The sequence below is a fragment of the Penicillium diatomitis genome, assembly GCF_028827545.1.
Source record: "Penicillium diatomitis strain IBT 30728 chromosome Unknown utg000005l_segment0_segment0, whole genome shotgun sequence".
Taxonomy (NCBI): Eukaryota; Fungi; Ascomycota; class Eurotiomycetes; order Eurotiales; family Aspergillaceae; genus Penicillium; species Penicillium diatomitis.
The window spans coordinates 1,347,288-1,367,571 of NW_026623177.1; the positions used below are offsets into that span (position 1 = coordinate 1,347,288).

Sequence of the window (20,284 nt, forward strand, 5' to 3'; positions counted from 1 at the left end):
CAAACCGGGCGTGCTCGAGCCCAGCATGGTGATGCTAAAGTCTTCCTCTGTACTTCTACATAGTGATATACAAAGTCTCCTCCAGCGTGTGCAAACGCTAGAGGGTTCCTTGTCGGCCTGCATTGCTGCTGAGGAATCATCAGCAATTAGCAACCGCGAGTCGACAGCTTCCAGGTGCGATGAGGAGAGCGATCCTTCTCATAATTCTGATTCTCCACCTGTCCATAAACAGAGAAGCGATTCTGAGATAGCTTCTCAGGCTAAGTCGCGTCAGCGTGAGCTAAGCCAGTATACATGCCGATGGGGTCCCAATTGGTATTTCAATGGCATAGCCATGTCGTCCGAGGCTGGCTTGGAATGGATCTCCCAAAGGACGGGCCAGCCAGTCTCACCGGCTGATTTCAGCATTCCCATTGAGGAACTGTCTGCTGGATTGCCTGGTGACTCGCTCCCTCTGACTGCGCTTTGCGAGTTACCGGACAAGACTGTGGTTCTCGATGTCCTGAAAGCCTACATTGAGTCCTCTTTTAGGCTTGCGTACCCGGTGTTCGATGAGATCATGTTTAAGAGACAGGTGGAGAAAGCGTATGAGCCTCAAAAAGGACCACACTACTCGACCGCTCAAGTCTCAGCCAATTTATGTGTCTTCAGCATGTTGGCCCTTAAGTCTCATCTGAACGCGCCGCGTATCTGCCTGCCCGAAGACGAGGATATTTATGCGGCAAAAGCACATTATCTCTTGGAATCAATCAAATCGGACGGGACGTATCCCACTCTGGAGGCTGCAATTGTGCTAGTAAGTGATTGCTTCAAGCGAAACTGCTCAGAGGCTGAAAACTAACTTGACAACGTAGCAAATACTCAGTATGCTTCGCGGTCACTGGCACGGCGCATCGTCCTATGGACTCATCGCGTTCCTCATCATTCGCGAGCTGGGCGGGACTCGTGATCTACGACCCATAATAGTCGGTATGCCCGATATTGAAGCATTCCGAAATTGGCAGCACATGCAGTTGCTCTTCTGGATATCCTTTATCATAGACAAGAACGTCGCATTGTTCACGGGCAGGCCGCCTTATCTTGCTGAGATCTACTGTGACTTGGCCGTGCCTGTCAATTACCTGCCCTGGGAAGAGTTCCAGTCATGCGCTCACATCATCGATCGAGAGACTGGTACATTGAAGGCATTGCCACCCAAGCCTTCTCAATTCTTCAGAGCTCATCTACCTGGTGACCTTGAAATATCGCCACTGAAAGAGGAAGTCTATAAGAGACTGTTCTCGCGTGCGGCAAATCGTGCAAAAAATAATCAACTTCTTCAACATATCCGAGAAATAGATGAGCTCATTGAAGACTGGCGCCTTTCTTTCCGTGAAGAATATCGTCCAGTGCTTTCTGTCTCTGATGAGACTTTGCCGAATGAGGCTGGTGGCGATGTTCCGATCATGATTCGGCGCACGGCTTTGCAATTAGAGTATCTGCATCTGATGACGGTCACGCACACGACTGTTCGAAAGTGCAAAGATGCGACCAGCGAGAACAGTCCCAATCTTCACTCCGTTGTCCACTCAAGCTTCGACATATCCCTGGAAGCAAGTCGCTCGATCATCCGCTGCTTGAAATTTTTGATCGATCGGGTTGGCCAGGGCGCATTCCAGTAAGCTCCCTTTCCCTAGCTCTTTACCAGGTCCCCTCATTGGGTATGTCTTCCGATAAAAGCGAGCTTTCACTAACCAGAATGCAAAGGTACGTGACGAGCTACGCACATGTGGCTGCGCTGACGCTCTTCCTCAACATCGTCATCCACCCGCTAGACCATCGATCACGCGATGATCTCGAGGTACTGACATCAACTGGCAACATGATACGCAAAATGCCCATGCTCGAACTGACAAAGGCAGAGATTATACATCTGCGAGAGTTGAACAAGTTCGTCACGAGATTGTTCTGGCTGGGATCAAGTGCTGTGGTTAAGGCGGATAAGGAAAGTGATCAGACGGAGCAAGCGTTGGTGTAGGTATATCTACCATAGTTTCTCATCATAAGCCAACTGGCTGCCTACTCACCTACTGTAATGAGAAACTCGTTACAAGAAGCTGTTTCCATTCAGTGCTCCCGATTTTCCCTTCGTCTTTAACTCTCAGGACACTTAAAACGAGCAGTTCTCTTTCGCCTTTGAAAACTCTATAATCTGTATTTGAATGCTCGCTATACTATAGTTTCACCTCTTATTTATGAATACGATCAGTTTATTATGCGCGTCGAAAGCTTTCGCTAGTGTTTTCAGGTGTGTTTATTCAAGCGCTTTATTTGTATGGAAGTCTTGGGACGTTAGCGATTAATATTTCCAAGGCTTCTCTTGCCACAAGAATCATTTACCATAGACAACAATACTTCCAAAATCCGCTTGATAGTCAAACACATGTTTCCAGCAGTGAAGCTCCAGAAATGGACTGTTCATCCAGTAACTCCATGATGAAATGGAATATAATACGAAAAGTCGCCCAATGATGCAATGTTGAAATAAAGAATAGACGAACCAAGAAGTCGAAATGAAGATAGCCAAAGGCCAACACGAACGCCAACTCCCACCATAAAAACGGACGCGCGAGACCCGTTCAAGCTCGATAAATCGCATCAGCAACCTTTGTCACCTGCCACATCTCATGCACATCGTGAACTCGCACAATATCAGCACCGCCAGCGACACTTGCCGTGACTGTTGAAGCGGTGCCCCAGACGCGCTCCCTCGGCGTCTTCACTCCAGTGATGTGACCGATGAATCTTTTCCGACTGGGGCCCATCAGCCACGGGAAGCATTCCAGACCTTCTGCCGTCTTCAGTCGATCAAGTTTGCGGAGAATCTCCAGATCATGTGGTTGGTTCTTTGCAAAGCCCAGGCCCGGGTCGAGGATGATTCTCCATCGCCGAATACCGGCGGCTTCGGCAGCGGCGATACGCTCTCGCAATTCGGCGGTAACTTCGGGGATCACGCCGTTAGGGTATGATGCGAGGCCTGTCATTGTTTGTGGTGTTCCGCGCATGTGCATCAAAATGATGGATTTCCCGATACGAGCAGCCGTGGCGAGCATGTCCGGGTCTAACAGGCCGCCGGAGATGTCGTTGATAATGTCGGCGCCGGCGGCACAGGCTGCCTCGGCTACGCGCGCGCGGTAGGTGTCTATGCTGATGGCAATCTTCGCAGCTTCTGGAATAGCTTTGCGGATGTGGGCAATTACTGGAACTACACGGGCGATCTCCTCGTCTGCGCCAACGGGAGTGGAACCGGGGCGAGAGCTCTCGCCTCCGACATCGATGATGGTGGCACCGGACGCGATGAACTTGCGGACCGTCTCGGTCAGTTTGCTCATGTCAGTTGGGGAATGGACGCCTCCGTCAGAGAAGGAGTCAGGCGTCAGATTGAGAATGGCCATCACATGCGTGTTGCGAGTGGGATCGGTAGCATGGAGCGAAGGGAAGCTTGCCGAGATCGGTGTGGTTGAGTGAGGAGTGGGCTCTGGTGGCGGAAGAGCTTTCAAATGCTCCAAGTAAGTCGGCGTGTGAGACTTTGAATGAGGTGGTCGTTCATGTGGGATCAATCTGCAGGTGGTTAGGGCAAAAAAATTGACTTGTTGTTCGAGGGAAAAGCTGGGAGGAGACGCACTGGCAGAGTGGCCGAAGGACAAAGTCTCTCTCCAGCATCAGCTTATGTGGAATACTCAGTCGTTCGTTCTCGAACACTTCCCGGTCGTACAATAAGAGATCCAGATCAATTGAGCGTGGGCCCTTGTCGATCAACTTCTTTCGACCCAGTGCATTCTCGATGGATTGCACTGCATCCAGAAGCTCCATCGGCGAGAGATGCGTCTCGACCTATTTTCCAGTTCGCTGAGCTTGGGCATATGAGGGAAAATGCAACATCGATCTTCTTACCTCGCAGACTCCATTGATGAACGTGTCTTGATCCAGCACATACATTGGCGTCGTCTCAAAAAGCGAGCTCGTTCTTAAGACTTTGATATTTGCTTCATCCAGTTCAAGACATGCCTTTTCAATCATCTCGACCCGGTTACCCATATTGCTTCCCAGTGCAATAAATGCACGGTGGGTTTGACATCCATTACGGACTGGGTACGCCGTGGACTCTTGGTGCGGCATCGTTCCGCTGGAGAATGTGTGAGCGGGTACTTGAGATCTAGACAGCGCAGGAACACAGCTTAGATTCGCATTCCTGTCCAGAACAGATGCAGAAAATATACGTCTCGTCTGGAGGGTTTCTGTATTAACTTAGTATTTCTGCACTTGGCACATCCTCACGGGGGTTCAAAATCTCAAATCTCCAGACACGATCGCGGGGGCGATTTTTTTTTTCCTTTTTTTTCTTTTTTTTTTTCCTGACGCCATGCCGATAACATGATCGATAAGGTCGTGGGGAAAAAGTAACGGGACTGACTCACTTGGACTCGGGACTGGACATGAACTGGACAGACTTCAGAGCGGAACATCAATGTCTGGCCAACAAGGAAAGAATTTCCCATGAATGCACATAATTTGTCACTTACCTCCCTGCTTCTGAGCGAGAAAATGCCCGGCTACTTAGCGTCGAGGCTCCCGCAGACAATGAAGAGGGCGGAAAGCAGCACGCCGGTCGCACAGATCGCCATAAGTTGGACGAACGCACCCCAGCAGAGATGAACATTCTTGAACCTCGAGCCGTCGGTAAATTCACGACCCTGAATCACGACAACTAGTACGGAGGTGAAGAAGATCTCAATGTTCACACAAAGTTGTTCTCTCGATCTAGGTTGAACGAGTACTTCGGAACACTCGCATGCACCACTCTCTCGGATGAAGGTCTCCGGCAAGGTTGACGTCCTTTGATGCCTGAAGAACTGGCTATCTTATGGCCTCAATTCTCAGGCTTACAGAACACGTGCCGGCTTCGATCAGCGGCAGGTGCTGAGGTGATCATTTTCGAGGAGTCGAGGCGGGGCGTCGCCTCACCGAAGCTCATTGCAATCAAAGTAAGGTATTTCTGAGAATGTGATGACCGCATGTTCACATACATGAAGCAGTGGATTGGACAGAAGATGTACGGCAGTTCATCCATGCTATCTACACGCATAAGTCGACTTCCACTTCCTCATTTAGACAATTGATCGCATTCCCCGCATTGTCCAAGTGAATTGACTGCCTCACAATTCAGGAGACAGACCGCCTTATGTTACAATTGGATCATCCTTTTGCTGAAACCTGGAACTGAACCCCGCCCTTGCTAAGCCCAACCGGGTTAAGCGTGTCCGGCAAGAGGAGAGCTGCGACTCTGGGCATGCCGGGGCCGAGGCATTACACTGCAAAAGAGGTCTGTGACACCGTGACAGGCCGAGGACCGCCCGTTATTTAGAGATCGATCTGTTCCCCAGATTTGGCCTTCTCTTCCCCTTGATTTGACCCATATCAAACCCTCCATAGCAGACCATCATGGCTTCTCCACGTGAGTTCACTCCCCGATAGGATCATGACTTCCTCCCCCGATTTGTGGTCCATCTGGGCCTCCATTTTGTCAATGACCAGCGCTAACATGGATCATAATGTATGACAGAGGTTATTCGCACTCCCATCACTGATCTTCTCAAGATCAACCACCCAGTTCTGCTGGCTGGTATGAACGTGGCTGCTGGTCCCAAGCTGGCCGCTGCCGTCACCAATGCCGGCGGTCTCGGTGTCATTGGTGGTGTCGGTTACACCCCGGAGATGCTCCGCGAGCAGGTTACCGAGCTCAAGAGCTACCTGAACGACAAGAACGCCCCCTTCGGTGTGGATCTTTTGCTGCCCCAGGTCGGTGGCAGTGCCCGCAAGACCAAGTAAGTGACGTGACAATGAAGACTCCCATGCTGCCTCGCACCGAACGAGGATCAATAGTGACCGTAACGCTAACGGCACCTCTTTCTCCTCGTCTTTCCTCAGCTACGACTACACCAAGGGTAAGCTCAATGAGCTGGTCGACATCATCATCGAGAGCAACGCCAAACTCTTCGTCTCCGCCGTCGGTGTTCCCCCCAAGGCCGTCGTCGAGAGACTCCACGCCGCCGGTATCCTCTGCATGAACATGATCGGTCACCCCAAGCACGTGCAGAAGGCGCTCGACGTCGGCGTCGACATCATCTGCGCTCAGGGTGGTGAGGGCGGCGGTCACACCGGCGACGTCCCCACCACCATCTTGATCCCCACGGTCGCCAAGCTGGTCCAGGGTCGCAAGAGCCCGCTGACCGGCCAGCCCGTCCAGGTCGTCGCCGCCGGCGGTCTGTACAACGGCAACTCTGTCGCGGCCGCCCTTATGCTGGGTGCTTCCGCCGTCTGGATCGGTACCCGTTTCATTCTGTCCGAGGAGGCCGGCGCCCCCGTCGCTCACCAGGAGGCTGTCCGCACTGCTGGGTTTGAGGATAACATCCGTACCATCATCTTCACTGGTCGTCCCATGCGTGTTCGCAAGAACGCTTATATCAGCAACTGGGAGGAGAACCGCCAAGACGAGATTAAGAAGCTTACTGCCCAGGGTATCATTCCCGTCGAGCACGATTTTGAGAACTTGCCCGATGATGTTGACGATGAGACCCTCGACAATGCCCGTCCATTCCTGATGGGCAAGGTTGCTGCTGTTGTGAACGAGAAGAAGTCGGCCAAGGCTATTGTTGACGAGCTTGTCACGGATGCCGCTGCTCTGATTAAGAAGGGTAACCAGATGGTTGCCAAGTTGTAAATAATGATTCCCCCCTTCCTCCCCTGTTCGGTTCCCCATTTGATCTAGTTCTTCTTCCGCGATGCATACACCTTGCGGCGTCAATTGGAAAATTTTCAAGAGCAAGTCAAGCATAAGTCTGGAGAATCAGTAAAACATGCTATCAGTACTGTGCATTTAGAGTCAAGCAGACAAGCGGGGCAAGCTGGATCTCAACGCTTGTCAACTACATCGCACGAGAAACATTACAGACATGTACACTCATCTAGATCGATCAAAGAACGGAAACATCGAGAAAAGAAATTGCGTGAATCTGGGTAGCTGACGTGATATTCTCAATACATGATTCAATCTTTGGATTGAACCCTCTCAAAGCCGCCGGAGAAGTCAACTATGCGGAGGTGACGTCGCATGATGAATATAATCGAATCATGTTTCTGGAAAGTCTCAAAGCTCTCAGTAATATGAAGTCGGATCTCGTTGTGTGACTGACTCGTGTGGATGGCCAAGAATGATTGGCTGCCTTGGGGGAATGGAAATGTTGTCATAGTGTCTTGTCGAGGGCGGAGCTTATGGGGTTGAGCTTGAATGTGAAGGCACAGGATAGTGGGAGTGACTCTGTGCTGCTCAATAACGGCCATAGATTTGCAATGCGGTCAACGAGATGGTTGTTGATCACCATTGAGACGACAAGAAGATGAGTGAAGAGTGGATGAGGTTGCATTTGAGGAGCGTGTAACTAAGTGGCGAGTTCTTGCGGCTTCAGAGAGATCAATGGAAGATGAAGTTGTTTCTTTCAGATGTAAAATGGGGATGATTGATACATCGGATTCGAAAGGCAAGTGAAAGAAGGCAGTCAAACAGTAGTAGAGGGTTGAATGTGTCGAGAAGTGCCTGACGTCGAATCTCAGATGGTGATTGTGAAGCGCTGTAGTTTGCGCAAGGTCAGGTGAAATAATGGAGTAGTGCGGAAAGCGTTGTTTATTGATCGCAGAGTTCAAAGAGATGAACTCGTGGTGAGCATGAGAATGTTGTTTCTGGAGTCAGATGATGTTTCTTTTGAGAATTTGAGTTGGAGCAAGGCGTTCAATCGCGGGAGCCTGCGGAGTGAATGGTGCTGTGGCTGACATGGGGCTCGAGATGTTCATACAGAAGAGGATTGATGTGGTCTTGAGGTTGCCAACGAGGTGTGAGGCTGTTGTTCTGTTTTTGAAAGCCTGCTTTGTATGTTTTCTCCTGCCTTTTTCTTCCTTGTCTTTTTCTTTTTTATTTCGCGGAAATCGAAATTTGGAGATGTGATGGTGGTTGAGATTGTATGATGTTGTTTGAAATTGTGCGATGTTGTTTGAAGTTGTATGGTGGTGATATCAGGTTGTCTGATTGTGGATGAGATTGTATGATGTTGTTTGAAGTTGTATGATGGTGGTTGAAGTTGTTTGATGGTGTTTGGATTTATGTGATGATTGAGCTTATATGATGGTGGTTGAGGCTGTATGATGTTGTTTGAAGTTACGTGATGGTGGTTGAGGTTGTCTGATTGTGGATGAGGTTGTATGATGATTTTGAAATTGTATGATGGTGGTTGAGGTTGTATGATGATTTTGAAATTGTATGATGGTGGTTGAGGTTGTATGATGGTGGTTGAGGTTGTCTGATTGTGGATGAGGTTGTATGATGATTTTGAAATTGTATGAGGGTGGTTGAGGTTGTATAATGTTGTTTGGAATTGTGTGATGTTGTTTGAAGTTGTATTATGGTGATTTAAGGTTGTATCATAGATAGATGATTAATGTTGAGGGCTGACAGCGCCGGCGAGGAGCGGTGAAAAAAGTGTGAAGAATCGATAGCGTGGTTTTTTCGAGACAACTGATGCTTGCCTTCTTGAATTTGTCCTGACATGTAGTTGATCTACATGACGCCTGTTCAAAGAGGGAAGCAAAAGTTGACGTAGTGGAATTTGAAGTGCGGAATCGAGGTAGGAGTAATGAGGAAATGTAAGGTGCTTGTCGACATGCCCAATTCTTCTCTCAAAAAATTTGTCCTGACATGTGTGAGAATACATGACGCCTGTTTAGAGAGAGAAGTAGGGAGCGAAGCGGTAAAACGAGCAATTGGAAGGTGGTTGTTGTTGAAAATCGGAGGTGGTAGTAGTAGTTGTTCTTGTTGAAAGACCCAGTGCGTAGCTCAGTAAATTTGTCCTGACATGTGAGCACATGACGCCTGTTTACTGAGGGGAAGCAAAGGGTGTCGTGGGGGAGAAGAACGAGCGAAGTGATCGAGGTAGGAGCGACAAGGAAAGGTAAGGTGGTGGTTGGAACACTCAATCTTTGTCTCACTGAATTTGTCCTGATATGTAATTGTTTACATAACGCCTGTTCAGAGAAAGAAGTCAAGAGTGCCATGGTGGAAATGAACGAGCGTGGTAATTGAGGTGGGAATATTGAGGAAGCGTAAGGTTGTTGTTCAAACACTCAATCCTTCTCTCACTGAATTTGTCCTGATATGTATGTGAATACACAACGCCTGTTCAGTGAATGAAGTCAAGAGTGCCATGGTGGAAATGAACGAGCGTGGTAATCGAGGCGGGATGACCGAGGAAGCGGAACGTAGTTATTGAAACTCCCAATCCTCCTCTCACTGAATTTGTCCTGACACGTATCGATATACATGACGCCTGTTCAGAGAGGGAAGCAGAGGGTGAAGTGGTCGAACGAGTAATCGGAAGGTAGTTTGGAAGGTCATTGTTGTTGAGACACCCAGTGCGTAGCTCAGTGAATTTGTCCTGACATGTATGTGAGTACATGACGCCTGTTCACTGAGGAAGGCAAAGAGTGGGAAGAGGAAGAGGAGGTATGTGGGAGGTAGTCGTTGTTGTTGTTGTTGTTGTTGTTGTTGTTGTTGTTGTTGTTGTTGTTGTTGTTGAGACACCCAGTGCGTGGCTCAGTGAATTTGTCCTGACATGTACGTGAGTACATGACGCCTGTTCACTGAGGAAGACAAAGGGTGAGAAGTGGAAGAAGGGGTGGACGGAGTAAGAGAAGAAGAGAAGGCGTAAGAAGGAGGAGGGAGAGGATAAAGAAAAAGAAGAAGAAGGAAGAAGAGGAAGAAGAAGTAAGTGGAAAAGGCGCAAGAGGCGCAAGAAGTAAGAGGCGCAAGTGGTAAGAGGCGCGAGTGGTAAGAGGAGTAAGTGGTAAGAGGCGCAAGTGGTAAGAGGCGCAAAGAGGTAAGAGGCGCAAAGAGGTAAGAGGCGCAAAGAGGTAAGAAGGTAGGAAGATAAGATGCGCAGTAGGTAAAAGGCGCAAGAAGAGGAATGTATACAATAGAAAGATGAGATGATGTTGTGAAGAGAGTGATGAAGAGGAAAAGAAAAAGAAGAGGAAGAAGGGGGGGAGGAGGGAGTATTTATAATTTTTCCAGAGGCCAGAAATTGCACTAGTGAAGAAGCGAGATGTTTGCTTTCTTCTCGCTTCTATTGTTGTTGATATCCTGAAGAGGAAATTGTTTGTGTCTGCCTCCTGGGACGTGTCTGGAGCATGTGATTGTGTTTGCCTCGCTGGAAGATTCTGTTGTTGATTCTGCCGGTGTCCCTGATATTGGGCGAGACGGGAGGGTCCCATCAGATGGGACATGGCTTGGGGCCATGAAGACCTTAACATCAGACAGACAGACTTGCAAATTGTGATATGTGAGCCTACTTTCGTGGCGGTTGTATCGTGCAGACCTGGTTTTGATATTGGACTCTTGGCGCCGAGGAAGTATTGAATGACAAGGCTCACCACATCGAACCAATCTGGACGATGTTTATGAGACAGTCAATTTGCAAGGCCACGCAGAATAAAGATCTCAGTATTAATCAGAGATACCAGAAATCGGTTCAAATACAGAAACATCGATTTACTGTAGACTATTCATCACTCAAGTCCATTTGTGATGCCCTGGCTGCGTGCTACAACACGCTGTCCCACTCGTCGTAATCCATAAACTAGTACCTGACAACTCATCTCCTCATACCTGCCTTGTACTGTCGTACATACCATAGGTTCATTCTGCGTGAATTTCCTCGAGATATGCCTAACTCGTTGCGTACATAATGACATGGGACGAAAAAATGCACGTATGGGGCTCTGTAGATACATGGCAAAGCTTCCAGTCAAAAGCTCGGGGACCCACTAGGTTAATCAAGTTGCCGCTATTTTAACATCCGATGGCTGTTTCCTCATGCCTCGAATATGGAAGCCCGTGGACGGGATAGGTACTGTAGCCGTCCAGTGCAACGTAAGGTGCTATTGGTGATGTAGTGTGTACCGAGCGTGTAGTGTAGTATACTGGATCCATGTTCTTTTGGACCTTTGATATATCCGGACTCGGTCAAATCCTATCTATCAGCAATGTGTCCCGCCACAGACGGGGGTAGAGCCTCAATACATGGACGAAACCCAGACAAAGGATCAGCCCGGGAAACACAGAAGAACAATTTATGGCGAGATGCGGGAGCTATCCACCCGATTCCTTGTCTTTTGTAATTGTAGACCCGGTACCTGGAGTTGATGACGGATCCCGTCTGTGAAGACAAATACTCTTTTGGGTGGAATTTCTGCACGAGTGCGGTTATATATTTGTGCTTGGAGTGCCGCTGGAGATAAACGGGGAGAGCACTGCACGAGCACCTGGAGCCCGGTATTCCAGAATGGAATTCCCGAAGCCTAACACTATATCTCGATGTAATAAGTTCCTTGATAAATGGACTGCCCAAGGCTTATTCTACCGATTATGCAACAGATTCCATTGAGAGATGAGGTCAAACCCGATCAAAACAGCCATATCATTTTGGCTCATGGTTACCTGAGGCGACAACAAACACTACTCAGGCACAAGCAGCATACAATAAACTCGCACCACACGACCAGCCAAATGAGATGACGATCGGAAGAAAAAGAATCGCCGCAACGGACATTCTCGCGATGCGTACCATGCGAACACCCGCGAGTCGAGCTCTGACGAGGACGAGGAATGGAGCGAATCCTCGGAGTCCGAATCGAAATCATCTGACCGTGAAGACGGTGACACCTAAGTATGTACTGCGGAAGTTGCCCCATCGTGAGCCACGGTGGCCTCTGGAACGCGGCAGGATTACCAGCTTTGGGGCACGGTGAAGCTCAACGTCAAACTGCCAACTGGACCTTGATCGTATCTCACTTACACTCATCTAAGGTCAACGTAGCGTGTGTATTCTCCAAGTGTCGAAGTCGTGGCTCGATATGAAGCCTAGCGCCCCCAGGTCGATTTCTAGCCAAGCAGTTGACCTCGGACGGGAGATTTCACGCGAAAGATTATTGTTCTACGATGGATACCTGTTCTCGCATGTGGAATGAGCAGTCGGAAAAAAGATGCATGTGCGTTATTCAAGACGATGCCCAGACTAGAGAAAGAGACAGAGAGCCGTATGCCCGTGATAGCTTCTAGCGAGGCTCGATAAGTTTCTTGGAATTTCCGGAGACAAAGCCATCAAGACCAACAGTACCATACCAGTTTATGGGCAAGACATCGACCCGACAACAATGGGGTCGACATTCATATCTCTGAGAAGAGGCGAAGCGATCCGAGGGGCAGCATAAGGCCGCGCAATGACCAGGATCAAGCACACCCCTGTCTTTCCTTCGCAAGACTGATTCTACATGAAGCTGCCAACACACTCGACTATATGGGAGAATCGACTCTGGAGGACGGACTCGCAAGACGTCGATGACGCTCTTCTGCGGTCTGGAGCGCCTTTCATGGCTGGGCTTTCATGGCTGGGCTTTGATGGAGAACAGTCCTTGTTGGGAGATAGCTCCCCGCGACACCCAGGAGTGAGTGGTGTCGGAGGGGGACGAGCTGGACCACCGAGCCGCTGCTCTCAGCTGCTCACTTGGGATGCTTGTTCCTCGTGTGGTCGACTACCTCGGCGACGGTAACGACGAGGGTAATCATCTTTGGTTGAAAGGGAAACTAGGTTCTGGGCCTCTGACTTTGCTGATGAGGCGTTGCATTCAGGGATGAAGGCTCGCTACCGGAGGTAGATGCATCACTGAACAGACGGATGGTGGATGAATTGTGCACCAAACCACAAGGAAGACGGGAGAACGAAGAAAGACAGAGCCAACGAGATGATAGGCTCGCTCTCACGCCCTTGCAAGTCCTTGAGACCAGGTGCCAACAATGAAGGTTGAAAAGCGAATCCACGAGTGCAAGTCTCGCCCGTCAGCTCCGATACAGGAGTCACGCAGAGCTGCGCTTTCGGAGACCTCCGCAGCAAATCAGATTGAGGAGAGATTGCCCGCGTCGTCGAGTTTCGGGCTGATGAGTACAGTCCCGAGCTTATCGCATGGAGACCGCAGCGTGCAGAGTAGGAGTGAAGAGCCGCGAGAGTGACCTTGCAACGAGGGACGATGGTCGCTATCTCCGCACTGGCCCGCAGTTGCCTCGATGAGGTATGTCCAAGATGCGGGATGACAGTGATTGGGTCAAGCTTTCAGCCAGAACTTTAGCCTTGCATGGAAGTCTGGGCATGCAGGATATGCACACCAATGGCGGTGCGGATGAACATCCCCGCCTTGGATTAGGTTGACCGGGAGGGGAGAAGGGCCATCGTGGCTCATGAACCTCACCCAAACTTCCAGCGAGAATCCGGGGTTGATGAGATGCGGAGGACTAGCGTTGTTGATGTCTTGTGGGAGAGAGCTGAGAACTGCTCTTTGGGGGATAGTAGTCCTGTAGTTCATCCGCTGTGGTGATCATGATGGCTGTCTGGGCGGTCAGTTCCGCATGTACCTTGACTGACGCAATTGACCATTTGACCCTACGACCATCTTTCTTTGACACCAACGCACTGGTCCAAAGTCCAAACCGACCGTGGCCTTGGTGGGTGTACCTGTACATCTCAAATTGTCAAGGTACGAGGGGCACTTCTCCAATCAACGCTGTGTGCGTGTGTGTCAGTCAACTGAATAAGGTACCTTACTACTGGTAACTTAGTAAGTACTCGAGGTACTCAGTAGTCAATACTTAGGTACCTACCTAGTAGTAAGTTAGTAGTACTTAATGAGTCAATACCAAGGTACAGTATCTACTAAGTCAGTCATGTAGTACTCAATGAGTCAACACCAAGGTACCTAATCGTATCAGATAGCACTATCAGAAAACGCTTTAGTATCACTTGTGCCCGCAACGACAGACTGTTCCCAGCAAATTGAGTTGCGGCATCAGGCCCCCTGGAGACAGTTTGCCTGCGGACGGATGTCAGGGAATCTTTCAGGTCGTGCCGCACATGATGGCGAGTCCTTCGGTACAGGTCTAGTGATGCATGCAGCCCCCGCGAGTCAAGCTTTGCTAGTCGGCGGCCTCCGCACTAATCATTGCATCACAGATGCAGCCACCTCAACTCGTCGAGGCTTGAGGAAGCTCGAAGCCGATGCACAGCTGCTATCGGGGTATCTTTGCGGGGGAGGGAATCCCGGATGAGACGAGAAGCGCAAATAATGCCGATTCAACTCCCCACTTCAGGAAATCAGGGTACGACTATCAATCACTCAATTATGGGGCTAACTAAAGGTAGTGAAGAATGTGTCAAAGGGACTCGTTCGGCTCACAATCTCACCGTACTGTAGTAGCAACAGGGGGGGAGGGTCACCCATCCTGTGTGATAATAGAGCCAGTCAGACAAATTGCGACGATCGTCGACCCCGTCGGAGACGCGTCGCTATCAGAGCATATCTCCCCTCGTATCTCGTCCCAGTTCCTCCTCCCCAATCGGTAATGAGAGGACGGGGTGCCCTTATCGAGACATCAGCCGCCCCGACCGGTGGTGCTTTCGACCGGTTTGTGCGTGCGCCGTGCGGTTTGGTCGCCTGTGGTGCCCACGAGGAAGCGAGAGGCGTGGCAGCACCGACGAAACCGGGGCTGGCGATAAGCTGCGGAAGCTGTCTTCGTCCCCGTGATTGGTATCGCAGTCGACACGGAGTGGAGCCAGCGCCGAGCCGAGGTCATGATTGGCACGCTGCTTGTCGGATGTCTGGATGGCCCCATCGAGCAAGTGCCAGTTTTGGCCCTTTGGCGACGCTTGTCCTTTGCTTGCGCTCTCCCAAAGGCTGCCCTTGTTTTCGCCCGGTTTGGCTGATGGGCGGCAGTTTCCTCCTTCCCTTTCGAGGGCCCACTTTCCTCCACTCGTCCACCCTCGTCCACCCTCGTCCACCCTCGTCCACCTCCTCCACTTCTCTGAGTCCAGTGTCCACTCTTCCACGCGACCACCGAGTCTCTCCGACGGCCAGAGCCGTTAGGGCGAAGCACCGCCCGCAGAGCAACTCTGCCCGTCCCACTCCCGACTATCTTCGTCTGGTCCGTTCGGGTAACAAGTCATCGCCACTGTGTGACAATCTCGAGTCCCACATGTAGTCGCGAAGGTCCGGCAGTGGGGCTCGACACGCGACTCCAGCAGTGAGCCACTTACTGTTTTCCTCTTTATCTGGTGGCCGCTGGTGAGGCGTGACACAACTCGGCACCCTCGGGAATCGGGGAATTCTGCTCGGAGCTGCTATATATTTCACCTGGTTCGCGCAGTGGAGCCCAGGAAAAAAAAAAAAAAAAAAGAGAGAGAGAGAGATCGAATGATGTGAACGCTTCGCCCATTCTTCCAACCCTTCAATCTTCAACTCTTTCCATCCTCTCGATCTGTCCAGATCAGCTTTGAGTCTGCCGTGCGCGATCCGCCTCCCCCCTCCTCCCTCTGTGGAATAGATTTGCGTGAACTTTTTTTTCACGGTTTTTTCTGGTTCCTCGAACGAAGATAAAAACCTCCGCCTCTCCGTCACTATGCTCGCCAAATTGGGATTAGGCTCGCGCGCCGATGTCGAAAAGGGCCCCGAGGTTGACAACAACCTGGCCTACGATAGTAACAGCAACGCCACGCGCGACAATGTCAGCGATGGCGCCGTGCCCGGCGAAAGCTTCGAGTACGGCAACTCGCTGTATGCGCGCCTGCAGCGCATCGCCGGCAAGTTCAATGTCGAACAGCGCGGTATCGAACGCGTCCCGGAGGCTGAGCGGACCGATACCTCTTACGTCAATATTGGCAGCATGGTGGGTTGGCCTTGAGGGCGATCTCCTCAGGACCATTGGGCTCTCATCAATTGAATCCCCCTCGAGGGACCCTTCGGGGGTCGTGGGCATTGATGGGGGGTTTGAATGGCCCGAGGAGAAGCTTACACTCCCACCCGGAAAATCTCTAAGCGGCTGACCATGTTCTCTTTCCTGTTCAGTGGCTGGCAGCCAACATGGTCGTCAGCTCGTTCGCGATTGGTGTCCTCGGCAAGTCGCTCTTTTACCTGGGCTTCGTGGATGCCATCCTCGTCTGCCTGTTCTTCAACCTCCTCGGTGTCATGACCGTGTGCTTCTTTTCCTGCTTTGGTCCCGCCTTCGGCTTGCGCCAGATGGTGCTGTCCCGCTTCTGGTTTGGCTGGGTCCCTGTGAAGATCAGTAAGTACTTGACGGATCTGTTGCGCGCCGTGGAGCGAGCCAGGATTGGCCGTGGCCCCCTCCTCCTCATGAAGAAGGAATGTCCCTGCTAACTTCATTCCTCCCTTGCTTCAAGTCGCCGTCCTGAACGTGCTCGCTTGCATCGGCTGGTCCGCCGCAAATGCGATCGTGGGCGCGCAGCTGCTGAATGCCGTCAACGGCACAGTCCCCGGCTTCGCGGGTATTCTCATCATCACCTTCTGCACCCTCATCATCACCTTTGCTGGGTACAAGGTCGTCCACAAGTATGAAAAGTACAGTTGGATCCCCACCTTCATCGTCTTCTTGATCGTTCTGGGCACCTTTGCCCATTCGGGGGACTTTGTCAACATCCCCATGGAAGTGGGCACCTCCGAGCTGGGAGGCTGCCTTTCTTTTGGATCGACTGTGTATGGCTTTGCCACCGGCTGGACCAGCTATGCTGCCGACTATACCGTCTACCAACCGTCTGACCGCAGCCGCCGCAAGGTGTTTGTCTCTACGTGGTTGGGTCTTATCCCACCCCTCCTCTTCACTGAGTTTTTGGGTATTGCCGTGATGACCGCCACCAGCCTCAATGATGGAAACAACAAGTATGCCGATGGCTATGCTGCCGCCGGAAACGGTGGTCTTATCGGGGCCGTCCTCGAGCCTCTGGGTGGATTTGGCAAGTTCTGCCTGGTCATTCTGGCCCTGTCCATCATCGCCAACAACTGCCCCAACATCTACTCCGTCTCTCTGACCCTGCAAGTCCTGAGCCGATTCACCCAGCGCGTCCCCCGCTTCATTTGGACCTTCCTCGCGTCGTGCGTCTCCCTCGCCATCGCCATCCCCGGCTACTCCTCCTTCGAGAGCGTCCTCGACAACTTCATGAACTTCATCGCCTACTGGCTGGCCATCTACTCGGGCATTGCCATTGCCGACCACTTTTTCTTCAAGCGCGGCTTCGGCGGCTATCGTCCTGAAATTTACGATCAGCCGGACAAGCTGCCTTTGGGTATTGCCGCCTCGATTGCGTTCTGCTTTGGCGTGGCCGGTATGGTCACAGGGATGAGCCAGACCTGGTTCGTTGGACCGATTGCCAAGCACGCGGGCGAATTGCCATACGGTGGTGATGTCGGCTTTGAATGTGGCTTCGCCTTTTCATTTGTTTCGTACTGTGCTCTGCGTCCGTTGGAACTTCACTACTTCCGGAGGTAGTAGCGGGACCTCGCTTTTTTTTTTTTTTTTTTTTTTTTTTTTTTTTTTTTTTGGTTTTTTGGTTTTGGTTTTCCTTTTCGGGCTCTTTTTTTGGGATCTTCCAATCTGTGATGGGAATTGTCTTGTAAATACGGATCGCTTGTCTTTGGATCGATATGAGGATGATATGGTATATGGGAGGAACTCTGGCGATGTATATGGATTTAATGTAAGTAGCTCTTTTGCATGGAATGTGCATGAATTTATCTAGGATCTGATCAGAAATAGCTCTCACATTGAGCCTGATTTGCAAAGCTTGTTTCTTCTTTCTCTCTTTCTCCCTCTCTTTCTCCCTCCCTCCCTCCTCTGTAGGGCTAAAAGTTCTCAGCCAACTTGTATACCCATGCAGATGCCATCGACTAAATCAGATGGGGAGCTCCCTGGACCACATTATTATGCACTCGCCCGTCCACCACTCCTCCCTCATCATCTCCCTCACTATCTCCATCTCAACCCTCAACTACAGCACGTCAACTCCAAACAAACACTCCCACAGCCCGTCTTACACCCAATAACCACCTTTTCACTCTCCATGCGCTCCCGTACTTCACCACCACCAACCCACTCAACCCCCGAACTCCGCCCAGAACCAGACCCAGACTCCAGTCCAGCATCCTCCGTACCGGAATCAGACCTCCCCCCATGAATCTCCGGCTGCAAGGTGACCGAGTGAATCCCATACGCATGAAAACACTCGCGAATCGTCACAGCCAAGCTCTCAAAGTCCACTGCCACGGACGCATTCCCGTCCAGAACAATATGCGCCGACGCAAGCGACTTGGTCTGGTTAAGTTGCCAGATGTGAAGCTCGTGGACGGCGAGGACGCCCGGGAGTCGTTGGAGGTCGTGGGCGACGTCGGAGTGGTGGACGCCGGTGGGGGCGCTTTGGAGGAGGATGAGGCCGGTGGATCTTACTGCGACAATCCCTTGATTAGGATCGAACTTTGACGGGAGTCGAATCCGGGGGAAATGAGAGGTTGTTTGGCCGATGGCAAGACCTAGCCAAGCCAGGGCGCATCATCAAGTGGGACTTACTTAATGGAATCGACGATGCCAGAATCATAATCGCGATCCCCATACTCACGGCCGGATCCGCATAGAACCGGCCCCCGTAATGAGCGAACCAAATTACCGCCGCTGCGATTATCACGCCCAGATTGTTTGCGCAGTCGCCCATGACATGGATCAAGACACCTATCATGGCGAGATCACGATGCGGCTTGGACTTGAGCGTCTTGGCGTTGACGTGGTGTCTGTGGTGGATGTGCTGTTTTTTGGATTCAAGAGTGGGTTAGTTTTGTGTCTCCGCTATGACGACTGGCGACGTCGGGATGGCAAAGAGGGTTGGGGGAGAGATTGGGGGTGTTTGGACTTGCTTTTGAGGCCGTTGAGGGTGTGATAGGGGACGACTGCTTGCCGCTTTGTTGGTTGGTGATGGTGCTGTGATGGTCTTGGTGATCGTGACAGTGAGTTTTTTCGGTCTTTTGGGTGTCATCATGACTATGAGCATGACTATGGGTATGGCTATGGGCATGGTCATGACCATGATGGGAATGAGAGTGGTCTACAGCCAAGGTGAGCTTACTTCCAACGACAGCACATCGAACCCCAAGTCCGATTTCAACGAGAGCAGAACGACATACCATGTAAAAAGACCACGCTGACAAGGTTCAAGGTAAACCCAACACACCCCACAATCAAGACTAGCTTTGGATTTTCGATCTCTAAAGCGCTGTCAGAATGATGTGGAATCGTATCGTCAGAGCCATCACCCTCCATGAACTTACCTTTCATGTCAATAAACCGCTCGATGGACTGCAAAAACACACTGAGCCCTAATCCGAAGAGCAGGACTCCGTTGAAAAAGGCGCCGAGCAGTTGAATACGCTGCCAGCCAAACGTGAGGGCTTGGGGAGCGTCTGTGCGCTTGGCGACCTTGGATAAATAGGTGAATACGAGTGTCTGGTAAAGAAGAGTCGTCCTGATCAATAGACAGAAAGACTGGACTCACGATGGCTGCGACAAGAGCGATGATGAAGCCTACGAGATCATTGAGCTGTAGAATATGGATGAGCATGAGTCTGATTCCCCTCCACAGCCTTGGGAGATAGTGGGAACATACGTAGTGAAACGCATCTGCCACGAGGGCGAGTGAGTGTGTATAGAAGCCGACTAGATGGGTAAATTCGATTAACCATCTGGTCGATCATATCATCTACATGGTTCCACGTGGTGGAAGTTCCAGATACTGAAACGAGGGGGATTTGCTCGATCGTCAGCACAGCCATCAGGCAAACGTACTGGAAATTTCAGCGACAAAGAAACAGAATGATATCCCAATGACGGCACTTAGTCGCTGTACTCGGGAAAGTCTCAACATCTTGACGGAGAATGCTGGACGACTTGTCAATGTTGCTTGTCCTTGAATTGACGTCTTCTGACGACAACTTCAAGTGTTGCTCTCAAGGAGAATATGAAAAGAGAGTCAATCAGTGATGACCAGGTTATTTTTTCAACCTGACACGTATGGTTGAATAGAAACATACGCAAGAAGACAGTCGAAGGACAGATAATTCGATCGCTCAACAAAGAAATAAAGACCCCAAAAACAAAGTCGCGATCCTTTTTTTTCAGTTCTTTCACGCGTCACATTCTCCGTAATGGTTGGTCTCCCATTAACCTTCAACGGCTATGACCACAGTCATTCGTCACATTGGGGCAGTCGCCAGTGTATTGCCTCAATAGTGTCTTATGGAGCTCACCGCTATATTCTATGAC

General features: G+C 50.7%; 6 protein-coding genes across 6 annotated transcripts; 4 read left to right on the forward strand and 2 right to left on the reverse strand.

Annotated features, from left to right (window-relative positions):
• Positions 1-64: 64 nt before the first annotated feature.
• N7539_005099 (fungal specific transcription factor domain-containing protein) lies at positions 65-1,661 on the forward strand (the record flags this gene model as incomplete). The annotated part of the gene is made up of 2 exons (XM_056934701.1): positions 65-796; positions 855-1,661. Coding segments are annotated over 2 exons (1,539 nt in total), but the record flags the coding sequence as incomplete, so codon positions are not given.
• A 77-nt stretch (positions 1,662-1,738) lies between these two features.
• N7539_005100 (uncharacterized protein) lies at positions 1,739-2,017 on the forward strand (the record flags this gene model as incomplete). Its single annotated transcript, XM_056934702.1, has 1 exon — positions 1,739-2,017. The coding sequence occupies one exon, from the start codon at positions 1,739-1,741 to the stop codon at positions 2,015-2,017; it is 279 nt and encodes a 92-aa protein (XP_056789896.1).
• Positions 2,018-2,618: 601 nt separating this feature from the next.
• N7539_005101 (folic acid synthesis protein) lies at positions 2,619-4,158 on the reverse strand (the record flags this gene model as incomplete). Its single annotated transcript, XM_056934703.1, has 3 exons — positions 2,619-3,600; positions 3,665-3,873; positions 3,934-4,158. 3 exons carry the CDS (start codon positions 4,156-4,158, stop codon positions 2,619-2,621), a joined length of 1,416 nt encoding a protein of 471 aa, XP_056789897.1.
• A 1,323-nt stretch (positions 4,159-5,481) lies between these two features.
• On the forward strand, positions 5,482-6,760 carry N7539_005102 (nitronate monooxygenase; the record flags this gene model as incomplete). The annotated part of the gene is made up of 3 exons (XM_056934704.1): positions 5,482-5,494; positions 5,603-5,864; positions 5,968-6,760. The coding sequence occupies 3 exons, from the start codon at positions 5,482-5,484 to the stop codon at positions 6,758-6,760; spliced, it is 1,068 nt and encodes a 355-aa protein (XP_056789898.1).
• Positions 6,761-15,586: 8,826 nt separating this feature from the next.
• Positions 15,587-17,467, forward strand: N7539_005103 (cytosine permease; the record flags this gene model as incomplete). The annotated part of the gene is made up of 3 exons (XM_056934705.1): positions 15,587-15,853; positions 16,033-16,249; positions 16,365-17,467. The coding sequence occupies 3 exons, from the start codon at positions 15,587-15,589 to the stop codon at positions 17,465-17,467; spliced, it is 1,587 nt and encodes a 528-aa protein (XP_056789899.1).
• Positions 17,468-17,955: 488 nt separating this feature from the next.
• Positions 17,956-19,886, reverse strand: N7539_005104 (cation diffusion facilitator family transporter; the record flags this gene model as incomplete). Its single annotated transcript, XM_056934706.1, has 9 exons — positions 17,956-17,966; positions 18,013-18,504; positions 18,542-18,773; positions 18,822-19,030; positions 19,150-19,230; positions 19,294-19,468; positions 19,518-19,562; positions 19,629-19,678; positions 19,808-19,886. The coding sequence occupies 9 exons, from the start codon at positions 19,884-19,886 to the stop codon at positions 17,956-17,958; spliced, it is 1,374 nt and encodes a 457-aa protein (XP_056789900.1).
• Positions 19,887-20,284: the final 398 nt, after the last annotated feature.